General features: G+C 40.7%; 1 protein-coding gene across 2 annotated transcripts in view; it reads right to left on the bottom strand.

Moving 5' to 3' along the window:
* The window catches only part of FERRY3 (FERRY endosomal RAB5 effector complex subunit 3), a 69,386-nt gene that overhangs the window by 14,479 nt on the left and 39,770 nt on the right, over nt 1-15,137 (bottom strand). For both annotated transcript variants that reach the window (XM_089679479.1, XM_089679478.1), the window contains exons 10-11: nt 10,653-10,724; nt 5,782-5,984 (exon numbers count right to left, since the gene is read on the bottom strand). In XM_089679479.1, the coding sequence (XP_089535605.1) occupies nt 5,782-5,984; nt 10,653-10,724 (275 nt within the window). The remainder of the gene's footprint in view (nt 1-5,781; nt 5,985-10,652; nt 10,725-15,137) is intronic.

The raw sequence follows: 15,137 nt of genomic DNA, 5'->3' as shown, positions 1-15,137 counted from the left end.
TTGTAAAGCGATATGATACAAGACTTCCGTGCCACAAGAGCCAGAAATGAAAAAGCAGTACTTTTTTCATAAAAGCGTGCCTATCGTCATAATTTATCTGCCTACACGGGACACATGCTTCCACTTCACGCTGTCAACACCGGAGTAGGCGTCTCTGACAGTGGTTTCAGCCCTGTGTTTTGGATATAACGATAACAACCGCCATCCTAAAAAGGAGACTTTTATAGCTTTTGCCCCACTCTGGTCTCACACTTTTCATGGGTGGAGGTGACCAAGTTCATGCAAAACTCTGCGAGCCATTATTAATAAGGATGGTTTCTCCTTCACATTGAGGATTTTACATAGGTAAAGTAGAACAATGCCGGGGGTGGAAGCCATAATGATTGGTCAGCTACTGGCAGGGATTTATTTTTTATTTCTTTAAATAATAATATATTAATTATTTAAGAAAGATAAAGGTGCTGGGGAACAGAGATTTTAGCAGACATCCACATAGATCAGGAGAGTTCGGATTCAGTAGGGTGATGAGGGGAGGACAGGGACTGGGGATCAGTGTGAAAAGTTTAGTCGGTGTGCCCACGCCTTTCAGGGGAATAATTGGATTCCAGTCCTTTTCAGTGGCTTCCAAATGAGAGGTAACCACACGTTTATGCTAATAACGAATTCAATCTATTCCTGCAGTCATGTACAAGAACTCTACGAAGGCTGGTACACCTATGGTAAAGACAAAGTATGATACTCCACTGTTATCATGTACGTCGTAGTAAATCCAGAGGCACCAAAGATCACTAAAAACAATTTAGGGTATCATAAAGGTAGGCGACCACTACAGAGCCTGTTACCCTTCCCTGCTCTCTGCAAAACAAAATGTTTTGGATAAAGATGGGCTTTAATTTGTGGCTATGGGAAACATTTTTACCTCTTCCTCTAAAATAGAGGAACAAGGTTAAGGACAAGGTAAACGTTTAGCAATTTGGTGGAGAAGTTAAAGGAGAACTCCAGCAGTCAGGTTTTTATTGCGGTCTGTTTCCTCTTTTGGGAGATTTCTGTTATTCTCTTTATTCTGGAGACATGACAGGAAGTAAGGGAAAATCTCTTAAACATTAACCTCAGAGTGTCCCAATGCTCTGATCATTGAGGATAAATTGCTCCATGGTGTCTGCAGCTACAGAGGTCAGTGAGGATGCTTGTTTACTACTTGTCAGAAATATGTAAATGTTTGAATATCCTTACTGCAACTTAAGAACTTCTGTCACTGGGCATTGTTTTCAAGAGCTGGGTCTGCTAATTAAAACACAAACACAGCAATTGACAACAAAAGGCTGCATTCGACCTCCTTGGTCTACAGTTAAAATGATGCATCTAAACAAGCAGGGTGCAACACAAAGAAGGTCAAACAAAGCCTATCAATTACCATGTTTACTGCTTAAAGCGGAGCTCCAACCAAAAGGGGAAGTTCCTCTTTTAAGACTGGTCTCCCACTCCCCATTAAGGATTGGCACCTTTGGGGAGTGTGGGGGGAGCGAGTACCTGAAACGGAATCCCAATTCCGCTGCGATTGCCTAGGCGATTGGAAGCGGAAGTTTTCCTACCCCCTTTCCTCCTCGTAGTCTTCTGGGACACGTGAGAAGTCATGGGGACCATTCAGAAAGCGCAGCGCTATTCGCGCATGCGCAGTGAGCATCCAGCTGTAAAGGCGCAAGCTGCCACAGCTGGGTGCCCACACTGAAGATGCCGGCGCCAGGAACACAGGATGGCCGGTGAAACGGGCTGTGGGGCAGACACCCCAGGATTAAGGGACAGGTGAGTGGCTGTTTTTTAAAAGCCAGCAGCTACAGTTTTTGTAGCTGCGGACTTATTTTTTTACAGTTTCACTGGAACTCCGCTTTAAATAAAGCCAATGAACCTTTGCTGACTTGCTTTGACATGGATTGCAAACGCATGTCAAACTCAGCAAAACATCGCCTGTTGACATGAGCCCTAAAGATGACCTTGTAGTAAAAGACAAGGTGTGCTTATTACATAGAACCTCCTTCCCTTATCAATATTGCTGCATAAAAACAAAACACCCGTGAAAAAAAAAAAAAAAAAGCTATACTTACCTTACCCCAGATTGTACTGATCACAGGAAGATGCTACAGCACTGTGCATGAGAGTCTTCCCATGAGATTTGGGATCCTCAGGGTTCCCAGGATCTTGGCAGAAGGATCAGTTAGGTGCAGAGGTTGAATGCTGGTGTAGGGATGTTTCTACATACTCACTGGAGCAATGGGCTGTGGAGGGGGCAGGTGCCGCTGGCTCAGGCTCTCAGCAAATCCCTGAGACACTGAGCCAGGCGCCGGTCAAGACATCTTGGTGGATCCTGACTTAAAGTCGGGATCTTTCCCCAGCATGGACTGGGTGACATCAGCAGATAGTGGACATTAGCCCGCTGTTGGATGAAAACAGGTCACAGGAGTGCAGAACGAACAGCAATCCTGTGATCCACAGAAGTACAGCCAAAAGAGCTTTGGCCGTACTTCTCCTTTAAGGCCTTCCCATTACCTAATGAAAAATTCACTTTTCATATAGACTACACACAAAATACTAACATTTCTGCACTCAATAAAGAAAAATCCACTATTTTATGAGATGAACGCTAAGCAAGTGACTGAACACTAAACAGATCTGCAGAAAGGTAGACTGTCTGTGTCACCCCCTGCAACCATTCATGTGTTACCATTTATCCTCCTGAAACTGGAAAAGAAACCACTGAACTGTGATTGGCTGCTCCAGACAACGCCTCCACTTTCCTTTTCTCAGGTCCTTTATTGTAATTGCCTCCTCACAACAACGTGTGATTTGGTCAACCTCAAAAATATCATCTATGCGCGTCACAAAGTTCACACGACAGCTCCTGCAACTGTGTTCCTGAGAGTGTGCGGTCAGAGTGGATGTTCCGAATCAGGGCAGCCAACCGTAAACAGTACTTCAAGGGAGTAAAAAAAAGCCTTCCATTAAACAGAGAGAACATCAGGGCATCCTAGTCTGGGTCATGGAGTTCCTCCTTTGCTACGTGCATTGAACACCTCCTACACATTTTCCATACTGAACACTTTGGCTTCACACTTGCCTTTTTCATTCCTCTTTTTGGCTCGTCAGGGAAACCGGTTCCAGTTGTGGTGTCAGTGGTCAAACAAGGGGCAATAAATTAAATAGCACAACACCATATGTTGTTTAGAACACTAGCATTTGCTTTATTACAGCCTGCGGCTTAACTTTATTTTCCTGCTCAAATGGTGTGCAGACTTAGCTTAGTCACAAAGATGGAGCTAGTGCAAGGAACAATTAGGAGCAAAATTATCACTCTATTAAAATCAGACTGGAAGGATCATAAAACCACAATAAACCAAAGTTTATTAAATTCCAGTCGCATGGGAATATCCCTTGTCCTTCATTTAATAACAGAATGATTAAGAAAATTTATGGCTTCATTATATGTTCTCAATTCTCGTAAATTATGTGGGAACGATGGACAGAATTTGCTCCTTTTGTTTAAGGGAAACTAAAGTCTGTTTTATTGGGTTTTTTTTTTACATAAACATGTTAATGTGATCAAGGATAAATTCATCTTTTGTAACATTACTATATGCTGTATATTGTTACTATACAGCACCTGCCTGCACCCCCTGTGACAGAGGTCAGGGTAACCTTTCCCCACACTTGCTGTCACAATTTAAAAACAGCACAGCTGAGCAGAGCTCTGCCACACAGCCACATCATGCATTCACAGAGGCCTGTGAATGAATGAACTGCAAATCCTGTCTACCACTGCAGCAGCAGTTATGTAGTTCCCAATGACCTTTGAGGGTGCTGGTGACTGATCTCTGAGTTCATTGACACTTACAGCACTTCAGTAACTGTCAGCACGTATGGGAGACATGGGCAGACAGATGTACTAAGTGTTTGCAGGAGCCTGACATTGCACCCACAATCCACTAATTGCGGGTCCCATGTTTTGCAGGCCGCAGTGTAAAAAAAATAAGTGCACAATTTTACCTGCAAAATCAAACACATTTATTATTTTTTTTAACAAAAGGTAATTTTGCCGTGAGTGGACAAGGTGACAGGGTCTCTTAAAGGCTAAGTGACAGGTTCTTTTGCAATAAACACCCCCATTCTCACCTGCTGACACTCACCTTCTGCATGCTCTTCCCTGCTTCATCAGTATGTGTGTTCCCTCTCCCAGGATGCAGTGCTCAGGCTTGATCATCCAATCACTAGGCCCAAAACACTTACCAGGAGGAGAAATACGGTAAAGCTGTACTCCAATCAGCCATATTGATATCAAGGAGTAAATGCTTGTTTAATCTAGGGGATGTTTAAAGTACAGAAATACTGACCTTATTCAATCCTCTATCAACAGCCGGTGCTATCCTCTGCTCAAGCAACATAGATGGGCCCTTAACAGCCTCAGATTTAAATGCAGGACTGCTGGTCGCACACTGTACATGGTGACATCAAAGAGGGGGCAGCTGTATGACTGGTACATAGGAGCAGCTTTGCAAGACCAGTCATACAGTGAGCAGCAGCGAGACATAAGTGTACGTATTCCTCTGCTTTAAAGAACAATTAACCTTTGCTATCCTGGACTGGGAGCACATACTACTAGTTTTTATGACTGAATGGAGTTTGGCTTTAACCCTGTATGGGCTTCAAAACCATTAGATACAAAGCACTCTGATAGAGCGCAGAGTGGCAGGGCAGCTAAAAAAAAAAAGGTAACAGCAGGTGTATATCGTGTATATCAGCATTTTTTTTTAAAAAAAAAGGAACCTGTCATTTCTTTGTCCGGAGTGGGCGAAGTGACAGTCTCTTTTAACGTAATGCATATATACACACACATAAGGCCAGATTTTCTCATTGCATAGGCAGGCTTTACTTCCTGCTTAGTAGTGCTGCAGAATAACTGTGCATTGTTCCTTTCTCTTAGTGCAATCATTTGGACATACTCTCTATAAGGCAGTCATTAAAACCCAAAAGTAGCCCAAACTTTTTATGTTTAGTTCTAGATTGGGTGTAGAAGGGTTAGAACCTCTATCAAGTCTTTTATTGCTCCCACTAGGAAGATGTACCCTCATTTCCTGTCCAGGTGAAAGGGTGTCACAGGAACATTTCCCTATAGACTGCAGTGCTGAAATTGTGTACTTGGAAGCTAGTAGGGAGCTGGCTTCTTCATTGGGGCCTATACAAAAATGTGATTTCTGCCTATAGACTGACCCATCCTGCCCACTGGATCTTCCTTCTCCAACTGCCCTTTCTCCCCCAAGCTGTATTTTTTTGTTAATACTTACCTTCGTCAGATGTCTTCAGGCTGGCCATGTAACAGACAGGGTGGGCAGTACTCTGCTATGTACAAAGCGGTGCTGATGTGATGACGTCAGAGGAGCTATCCGCATCATTGTTTGTGGATTCAGGGCACCATGGTGATGCTCTGCATTTACAGATTGTCCTAAGTCTTCCAGATCTTAATAACACTGGGCATCCATCAACCTGGAGGACTGAGGACATTTAATAGTGGGAATGAATTACTTCGGGAACAACCCCTAACTTAAAAAAAAAATAAAATGCATATTTGTCTACCTGCAAAACATTTGTATTTATCATTTATTTGTAAAAGTGAACTTATCCTTTAATCCATTTTGATTTTTAGCACACTGAACAGGCCAAATCATAGATAATAGAATATAATAAAGTCTCATTTGTGTTGATGGACAACCATGCTTTACTCTGGCCTCTTACCTCAGACATTTCATGGACCAGCAGCAAGGGGATGTTGATGGTGGTAATATCATGGGTGCAGCACACCTTTAAGATGTTTCTCAGGCCCATAATGGCTGGATCCCGGGCAGTTATATTCCCATTCCTCACATTGTCGTCCACACAAAGATGAAAAACCACATGACATTCAGAGAGGTTGGAGTGCCGCGTGACGTAAAATTCCCCTAGTAAATGCAAAATTTCATTGGTAAGAATACATGTAAGTGAACAGTCTTATTTGCCTGCGGATTTGTCCAGCCAGATTCCCGATGTGTCACCATAGTCACTAAAACCAGTGTTCCCACTGGAAGATTTCCCTTCTATTCTTATTCCAATGCGAACCCAAAATTTTCTTTTACTTTCAATTTGGATGGTAACAGTAAACAGGACAAATAGAGAGGATGAATGTCCCTAATGGGGCACAGATAGCAATAAAAACCTGACAGGTTTTCTAATACCTCTGCACTCCATCCAAAACAAAAAAAAAAAATGACTTTAACCACTTGACGTCCGCCTGCTGTTTATAAACGGCGGCATTCCAGGGGTGGGTTGGAACACAGTGGAACACCGATCATCGGACGGGACCTCTGTACGAGGTCCTGATCATGTGATCACTGATTGGCCAATCAGTGATCACATGCAAAGTAGTAAGCAAGATATCACTTGTGACATCATTGCTTACTACGTGGGAAATCTGTGAATGATCACAGAGATCACATGGTACAAGGCTATTCACAACAGCCTTGTACCATATGACAAGCTGTGACCAATCACAGCTCACTCAGTAGTTCTCAATGGCTGCAAGAATGCAGGCAGAGAGAAAGAGAAATGATTGCTTTTACATCCTATATGGGTATAAAAGCAATCAGTGTAAAAAAAAAAAAAAAATCTTCATTACCCTCCACAAGTAGTACAGTGTCACCATGGTGACACTGTACTGCTAGGGTGACAGTATGTAAAAAAAAAAAAAACACATAAATAATATAAAAAAAAATAAAAATGTAAAAAAAAATGTTTAAAAATTAAAATTATAATTTTTGGTTATAAACTAATTTGGCTTTTTTTTTTACTAAAAAGATAACGGAATACATTTTGGCCAAAATTTATGATGAAAGATTATTTATTTGCAAAATTTTATAAGAAAACACTTTTTTTAAAAAATTTTTGACTTTTTCATTTACATAGCAAAAAAAATAAAAATCCCAGTGGTGAATAAATACCACCAAAAAAAAGCTTTATCGGTCTCAAAAAAATGGTAAAAAATTCATATGGGTACAGTGTTGCATGACCGCGCAATTGTCATTCAAAGCGTGATAGCGCTGAAAGCTGAAAATTGCCCTGGACAGGAAGGAGGTAAAAGTGTCTGGACAGGAAGTGGTTAATGACACTTGAACCGCTTCTCACCCGACCACTGCACATAAACGGCCAGGTGGGAGCTCTCCCGTTCAGAGCTCAACGACCTCTTAGGGCCATGCACGATCCTGCGCTGTGATTGTCCCTCTCGATAATGTGATGGCTGTGTTTAACCACAGCTATCACTCAGTGTAAACAGAGACAAGTGTCTCTGTGTCAGAGCTTCCCTCTGAGCTTAGTGTGTGTGTGGGGGGGGGGATGCTGCAGCCTGTGAGAGAACACACAGATAGCAGCCATCCCCACACAGTACACCAAGCACCATCTGTCCCTGTCCAAGTGTCACACCAGCATCCATACCAGTGCACAAAACATCAGTCACAGTGTACTATCAACATCTGTCACAGTATACCAGTGTCACATCAACATCTGTTGGCGTCCACCAGTGGGCGATCAATATCTGTCACAGTGTACAAGTGCACAAAAACATCTGTCAGTGTACTAGTGTCTCGCCAATAAATAAATAAAAATTTAAAGCGCTCCCATCCCCTTGTGCTCATGTGCAAAGGCGAATGCAACCGTTGTTTGCGTATGTATTGTTGCGAACGTTAGAGCGAGAGCAGTAATTCTAGCACCAGACCTCCTCGGTAACTCTAAACTGGTAATTCTTAAATACCATTTCACAAGCGTGACATGTTTGGTATCTGTTTACACAGCCCAACACCATATTATATATTTTACCAAAAAATTGGGTATTATATTGTGTTTGTGTGCATTAAAATATATTAAAGTGTATTTTTGCGTTAGTGTTTAAAATTGCATTTGAAAAACAGCTACGCAAATAACGTGTGAGATAAATTTTAGCAAAACCCACCATTTTATTTTCTAGGACCTCTGCTAAAAATATATAATGTTTGGGGGTTCTAAGTACTAGCAAAATACTGATTTACTTTAAGTGTCAGAAGGCGGCCTGGTCTTAAAGTGGATAAAGTCTGAAGGTTCTCCTTGGATGTTGGGCCTCTCTATGTGGCTAGGCTGTGAAAAAGTCTCACACGTGCGGTATCTCCATACTCAGGAAAAGTAGCAGATTGTGTTTTGGGGTGTAGTTGCAAGTATGCTTATGCCATGTGTGAGAAATAACTTGTTAATATGACATTTTTGTGGAAAACACACATTTCATTTAATTTCTTCATTTTTCAAAGGATTGTGGAAAAAAGTTACAACTTCAAAAAACTTGCCATGCCTCTTACTAAATACCTCAGACTGTCTATTTTCCAAAAAGGGGTCATTTGGGATATATTAAATATATACAGTCAGGTCCATAAATATTGAGACATCGACACAATTCTAACATTTTTGGCTCTATACACCACCACAATGGATTTGAAATGAAACAAACAAGATATGCTTTAACTGCAGACTGTCAGCTTTAATTTGAGGGTATTTACATCCAAATCAGGTGAACGGTGTAGGAATTACAACAGTTTGCATATGTGCCTCCCACTTGTTAAGTGACCAAAAGTAATGGGACAGAATAATAATCATAAATCAAACTTTCACTTTTTAATACTTGGTTGCAAATCCTTTGCAGTCATTACAGCCTGAAGTCTGGAATGCATTAACATCACCAGACGCTAAGTTTCATCCCTGGTGATGCTCTGCCAGGCCTCTACTGCAACTGTCTTCAGTTCCTGCTTGTTCTTGGGGCATTTTCCCTTCAGTTTTATCTTCAGCAAGTGAAATGCATGCCCAATTGGATTCAGGTCAGGTGATTGACTTGGCCATTGCATAACACTCCACTTCTTTTCCTTAAAAAACTCTTTGGTTGCTTTTGCAGTATGCTTTGGGTCATTGTCCATCTGCACTGTGAAGCGGCGTCCAATGAGTTCTGAAGCATTTGGCTGAATATGAGCAGATAATATTGCCCGAAACACATCAGAATTCATCCTGCTGCTTTTGTTAGCAGTCACATCATCAATAAATACAAGAGAACCAGTTCCATTGGCAACCATACATGCCCACGCCATGACACTACCACCACCATGCTTCACTGATGAGGTTGTATGCTTAGGATCATGAACAGTTCTATCCTTCTCCATACTCTTCTCTTCCCATCACTCTGGTACAAGTTGATCTTGGTCTCATCTGTCCATAGGATGTTGTTCCAGAGCTGTGAAGGCTTTTTTAGATGTCGTTTGGCAAACTCCAATCTTGCCTTCCTGTTTTTGAGGCTCACCAATGGTTTCCATCTTGTGGTGAACCCTCTGTATTCACTCTGGTGAAGTCTTTTCTTGATTGTTGACTTTGACACACATACACCTACCTCCTGGAGAGTGTTCTTAATCTGGACAACTGTTGTGAAGGGTGTTTTCTTCACCAGGGAAAGAATTCTTCGGTCATCCACCACAGTTGTTTTCCGTGGTCTTCCGGGTCTTTTGGTGTTGCTGAGCTCACCGGTGCGTTCCTTCTTTTTAAGAATGTTCCAAACAGTTGTTTTGGCCATGCCTAATGTTTTTGCTATCTCTCTAATGGGTTTGTTTTGTTTTTTCAGCCTAATGATGGCTTGCTTCACTGATAGTGACAGCTCTTTGGATCTCATCTTGAGAGTTGACAGCAACAGATTCCAAAAGCAAATAGCACGCTTGAAATGAACTCTGGACCTTTTATCTGCTAATTGTAATTGGGATAATGAGGGAATAACACACACCTGGCCATGGAACAGCTGAGAAGCCAATTGTCCCATTACTTTTGGTCCCTTAACAAGTGGGAGGCACATATGCAAACTGTTGTAATTCCTATACCTTTCACCTGATTTGGATGTAAATACCCTCAAATTAATGCTGACAGTCTGCAGTTAAAGCACATCTTGTTTGTTTCATTTCAAATCCATTGTGGTGGTGTATAGAGCCACAAATGTTAGAATTGTGTCGATGTCCCAATATTTATGGACCTGACTGTATATTATATATATCCTGGTAAGTTAGCGCCTCAAGAAATGAGACAGGCCGTCAGTACATCACGTGTGATCAATTTTCAATGATTGGTACCATGGCTTGCAGACTCTATAATGTTCACACAGGCCAAATAATATACACGGATTTGGGCTATTTTTACCAAATAAATATAGAAGTATAAAATTTTGATTAAAATTTATGAAGAACAATTTCTCATTTGCAAAATTTTATAACAGAAACTAAGAAAAACACGCTTTTCCCCAAAAAATTTGCATTCTTTTTTTGTTTATAGTGCAAAAAAATAAAAAACCCAATCAGTGGTGATTAAATACCACCAAAAGAAATCTCTATCTGTCGAAAAAATTTAACAGTTTCATATGGGTACAGTGTGGCATGGCTGAGTAATTATCATTCAAAGTGCGACAGCACTGAAGCTGAAAATCGGCCTGGGCAGGAAGGGGGTTAAATGCCAAGAGTTCAGCTTGCGATTTAATTTAAACCTGTCCCATGACCCAATACAAAAAGCAACTGAGCAAGGCATACACTTACCTGGTAATAAATTAGACTGGTTCCTCTCATTGCTTTTTAATTTATCACGTGTTTCATTCTCACTGGTGGTGTCTGTAACAAAGTTTAACATTACTTTTTCTTTCTTTAGACAAAAATGATTGCTTCAATCACAGAGGTAAATATGAGAAAAAAGTAAAAATGAAAATAAAATAAGTTTTTAATCATAGACAAAATATGACCAACAGGAAGAAACTAGAAAACACAAATGTAGTAAGTCAAAATAAGATACACAAAGCAAAATCAACATATAATAAAACATGGAAAATGATGTGTGGCAAGCTCAGAGCCCAACCCATATTTCAGTTTACCACCCTGATCACACCGATCAGACTTTGAAATCATGCGACTTCCAGTGAAGTCTCATGATTTCAAAGTTGGATGTCAATCTGACTTGATGTGCGACTTGCAAGACATCTATGGCTGACAAGACACAGATGTCTATGCAAGTTGCACATGAAGTAGTGCATGCACTACTTTACATATTGTTGCGGCTCTGACAAAGTCGGAATTGCACCGATATGACCGCTTTAATTACAGATAATAGGGTGCAACTTGCCATGCGATTTGCAACTCGCATAACATGACAAATTGCATGGCAAGTCGCACTCAGTGTGACTGGGGTGTACAGCAGCTACATTCCAGGTGAATCAAAACAAAGTCTTGCAAGATCATATGTTGTAAAGCGCTGTGTAAATTGTCGGCACTATATAAAACTTGTATAATAATAATAATAACCCCTGCTGATTGGAGAGCTGTAGGTTTGACTCAGTAAGGGTAGTGCCAGACCTCTGCAGAGGTTATTCTACTCAGGATAAATAAAGGGTTAATTAATTAAAATTATTCAAGTGGTAAAATAGAAGGGATCTAATGGTTAATGATTGGTCGTGGTGGCAGCTTCCCTAATTTACCAACCCTCCCATCTACATGGGGCAAACACTGGAGGATTCTGGGAAGCAGTCCATGCCACAATACCTGCAATTCTTAGCTGACACCAGGAAAAAAAAGGAGAAGCTTGCTATTTTTCACTGTCAGTTGAGTACCTGCACTTACCTTTTCCATTTCTCAAGCCTTTGAACATACTGGTACCTTTACAATTTGCTGCATATACAAATAATCCAGTCTAGGATAGACTAACCCATATGGAAGAGAAATATATTTTAAAAATATTCTTCCCAAATATATTGCCATATATTTGAAATGCTACAATTGTGGCCATATTCAATATATTTCAATAAATATATAGATATACACACACACACATACACATATATACATACACTGCATGTTGAAATGTGTTTCTATCACAAAATATGTTTTTTAAAATATATTCTTAAGATTTTTTTAACATATAAAAAAGTAGTTTTGAAATATATTTTTACATATATTTGTAAATGCATTCCAAAAATGTAGATTTGTATTTTTATTTTTAAAGACATACAGTACATATATATATTTATTGAACTATATTTTGAAATATATTGAATATGGCCAAAATTGTAACATTTCAAATATATGGCAATGTATTTGGGAAGAATATTTTTAAAATATGTCTTTTTTCCATGTGGGAAACAGTGCTGTTATGTATATGTGCATTTTTACTTTCTGCCTAAACCCAGAAGTTAAACCCTCAACAACAAGGAAAAGTGGGATCTAGGGGGACAGACTGGAGCAGAGTTTTTGTCTACTAATTATGCCCCACCGAGTTGTCCATAAACTGAATATTTCAAAGTTAGCATCAGTTTCTGTAACCGTCATCAAAAGGAAAAGGCTGCATGAAGGGTTGACCAGTCCTCAAAAAGTAGCAGTACTTTGAAAAATCTTTTTGTCTTGGATTCCTCCTGAAAAATAACAGTACACAGGGGGGATATTCACTATAACTGGTTCACTCAGAATCTGGTGCAGCTGTGCAGTGTAGCCAATCAGCTTCTAACCTCAGCTTGTTCAAGTAAGCTTTGGCAATAAAACCTGGAAGCTGGTTGGTTTCTATGCAGAAGTGCACCAGATTTTTCACTCTCCAGCTTTAGTAAATAAACTCCGCGGTGCCTAGACCTTCCTATGTCTTGAACTTCATAGCTGTATATCTGCAGTGTGAGATCATCTAAAGCACTGTTGTCCTACCAGATTTGGAGAGAGATTGGTTTTATCACAACTGTACTGCCCACTCTTCTCCTTGCCGGAGAGAAAACTGTACTTGAGAACCTGCAATACACTTCATTCTGTGGATCTGTCCAACTAATATTTAATCGGTCATCAGACCACCAGTTAGGAAGGGGGCAGCTCTGACATGAGGAAAGCCCTGCCCGTGCAAAAGGCACTGTGCAGAACTAGAAAAGGTAAGCCAGTAATGGGGAAGTGATCATCTGCAGGAAGACCATGGGCAATACTGGTGACTAGTTCTTTGTCCATGCAAGGTAAAGTTTCAGTGTTTCTGCAAAGAGCATCCCCTGACCCCCTAATACTTACCTTCATCTGTGCTCCCTCACTGCTCCTTTCTCCTCCACAGTCCAGACTGAATATGTGCACTCTTTTATTAAACTACCATTTGGGGAATTACCAAAGTACACAGAGATAAAATAATATTATTATATATCATATGCATTGGCCTCTGCCTGCAGATCTCATCCAACACACTGCATCCATTTTAGATGCCTGTAGTGTTCAGAACACATGATCTTGGCCATTATTAAGTACCTGTCATCAGCCTGCATTGAATCTCTGGAAGAAGTAAATGTATGCAATAGCCAGTCCAGAAACACAATCCCCTAGAGAATGACCTAATTCCCATCACAGGCCCTGTGATGTCTCCTAGCCACAGACAAGTGAGTTTTAAGCCTAGATCTGTCTTCATATCAGAAAACAACATGCCACAGCATCCCTGATATACTTGAAAAGCTATCAGCGGATGAGTAAAAGGGTCACTCTATATGAGGAGAAGGCTGATAGAGTTACTTGCTGGGAGGATTGTTGGCACCCGCAACATACTCTTTATAATCCTTAACGGTGCACAAAACACCCCAGGGTGCATTTGGAAGAACTGTATTTTTGAGAAGTGGGGTAAGGTTACGGATAGAAGCCCGGATTATCCCTGAGGTATGGGGCTGCTGAGGAGGTTGTCGCAGGTCATGGACTAAAGGAGGACACTGAGAAAACAGCAAGCATCTCAACTATTTATGGGGAAGGGGGGGAATCCTGCCCAGTAAGCAAGACTACAAAAGTCTCAGGAATAACATTTGAAGGTGAGTGATTACCTTAGGCTATTCATAACCCAAACCTAGACTGACAATGGGGACTTGTTTGTGAAGGTGCAGGAAAGAGGCACAAGAAAACATATCAAGCGTCACATGCTCTACAGGGGTCCGAGCCTTAAATCTACCACCTCCACAATAGCACTTCCAAGTCTATCTACACCCAAAAACAAAATGTAATATATTGCAGCTTACCAGTTCTTAGATGTGGCGGCTGCATTTGTTTTGTTTTTTTTTTTCCTTTATTTTCTCCTTGCGATACTACAAATAACACTTCCTGCCCCTTCATGTCTACACTTACAGTGGATATAAAAAGTCTACACACCCCTGCTAAAATGTCAGGTTTCTGTGATGTAAAAAAATTAGACAATGATAAATCATTTCAGAACTTTTTCCACCTTCTTTAATGCGACCTATAAACTGTACAACTCAACTGAAAAACAAACTGAAATCTTTTTTTTTGGGGGGGGGGGAATAAACATAAAAAACTAAAATAATGTGGTTGCATAAGTGTGCCCACCCTCTTATAACTGGGGATGTAGCTGTGTTCAGAATTAAACAATCACATTCAAAATCATGTTAAATAGCAGTCAGTACACACCTGCCATCGTTTAAAGTGCCTCTGATTAACCCCAAATAAAGTTCAGCTGTTCTAGTAGATCTTTCCTGACATTTTCTTAGTCGCATCCTACAGAAAAAGCCATGGTCCGCAGAGAGCTTCCAAAGCATCAAAGGGATCTCATTGTTAAAAGGTATCAGTCAGGAGAAGGGTACAAAAGAATTTCCAAGGCATTAGATATACCATGGAGCACAGTCATCATCAAGTGGAGAAAATATGGCGCAAAAGTGAAATTACCAAGAACTGGACGTCCCTCCAAAATGTATGAAGAGACGAGAAGAAAACTGGTCTGGGAGGCTGCCAAGAGGCCTACAGCAACATTAAAGGAGCTGCACGAAAATCTGGCAAGCACTGGCTGTGTGGTACATGTGGAAACAATCTCCCGTATTCTTCATATGTCTGGGCTATGGGGTAGAGTGGCAAGACGGAAGCCTTTTTTTACGAAGAAAAACATCCAAGCCCGGCTAAAATTTGCAAAAACACATCTGAAGTCTCCCAAAAGCATGTGTGAAAATGTGTTATGGTCTGATGAAACCAAGGTTGATTGAACTTTTTGGCCGAAATTCCAAAAGATATGTTTGGAGCAAAAACAACACTGCA

Source organism: Staurois parvus, unplaced genomic scaffold (assembly GCF_062004578.1).
Source record: "Staurois parvus isolate SC_StPar_1 unplaced genomic scaffold, SC_StPar_1.0 ptg000225l, whole genome shotgun sequence".
NCBI lineage: Eukaryota > Metazoa > Chordata > Amphibia > Anura > Ranidae > Staurois > Staurois parvus.
Note: the sequence above shows the minus strand (reverse complement) of the source record. Positions and strands in the feature narration are given on the sequence as shown.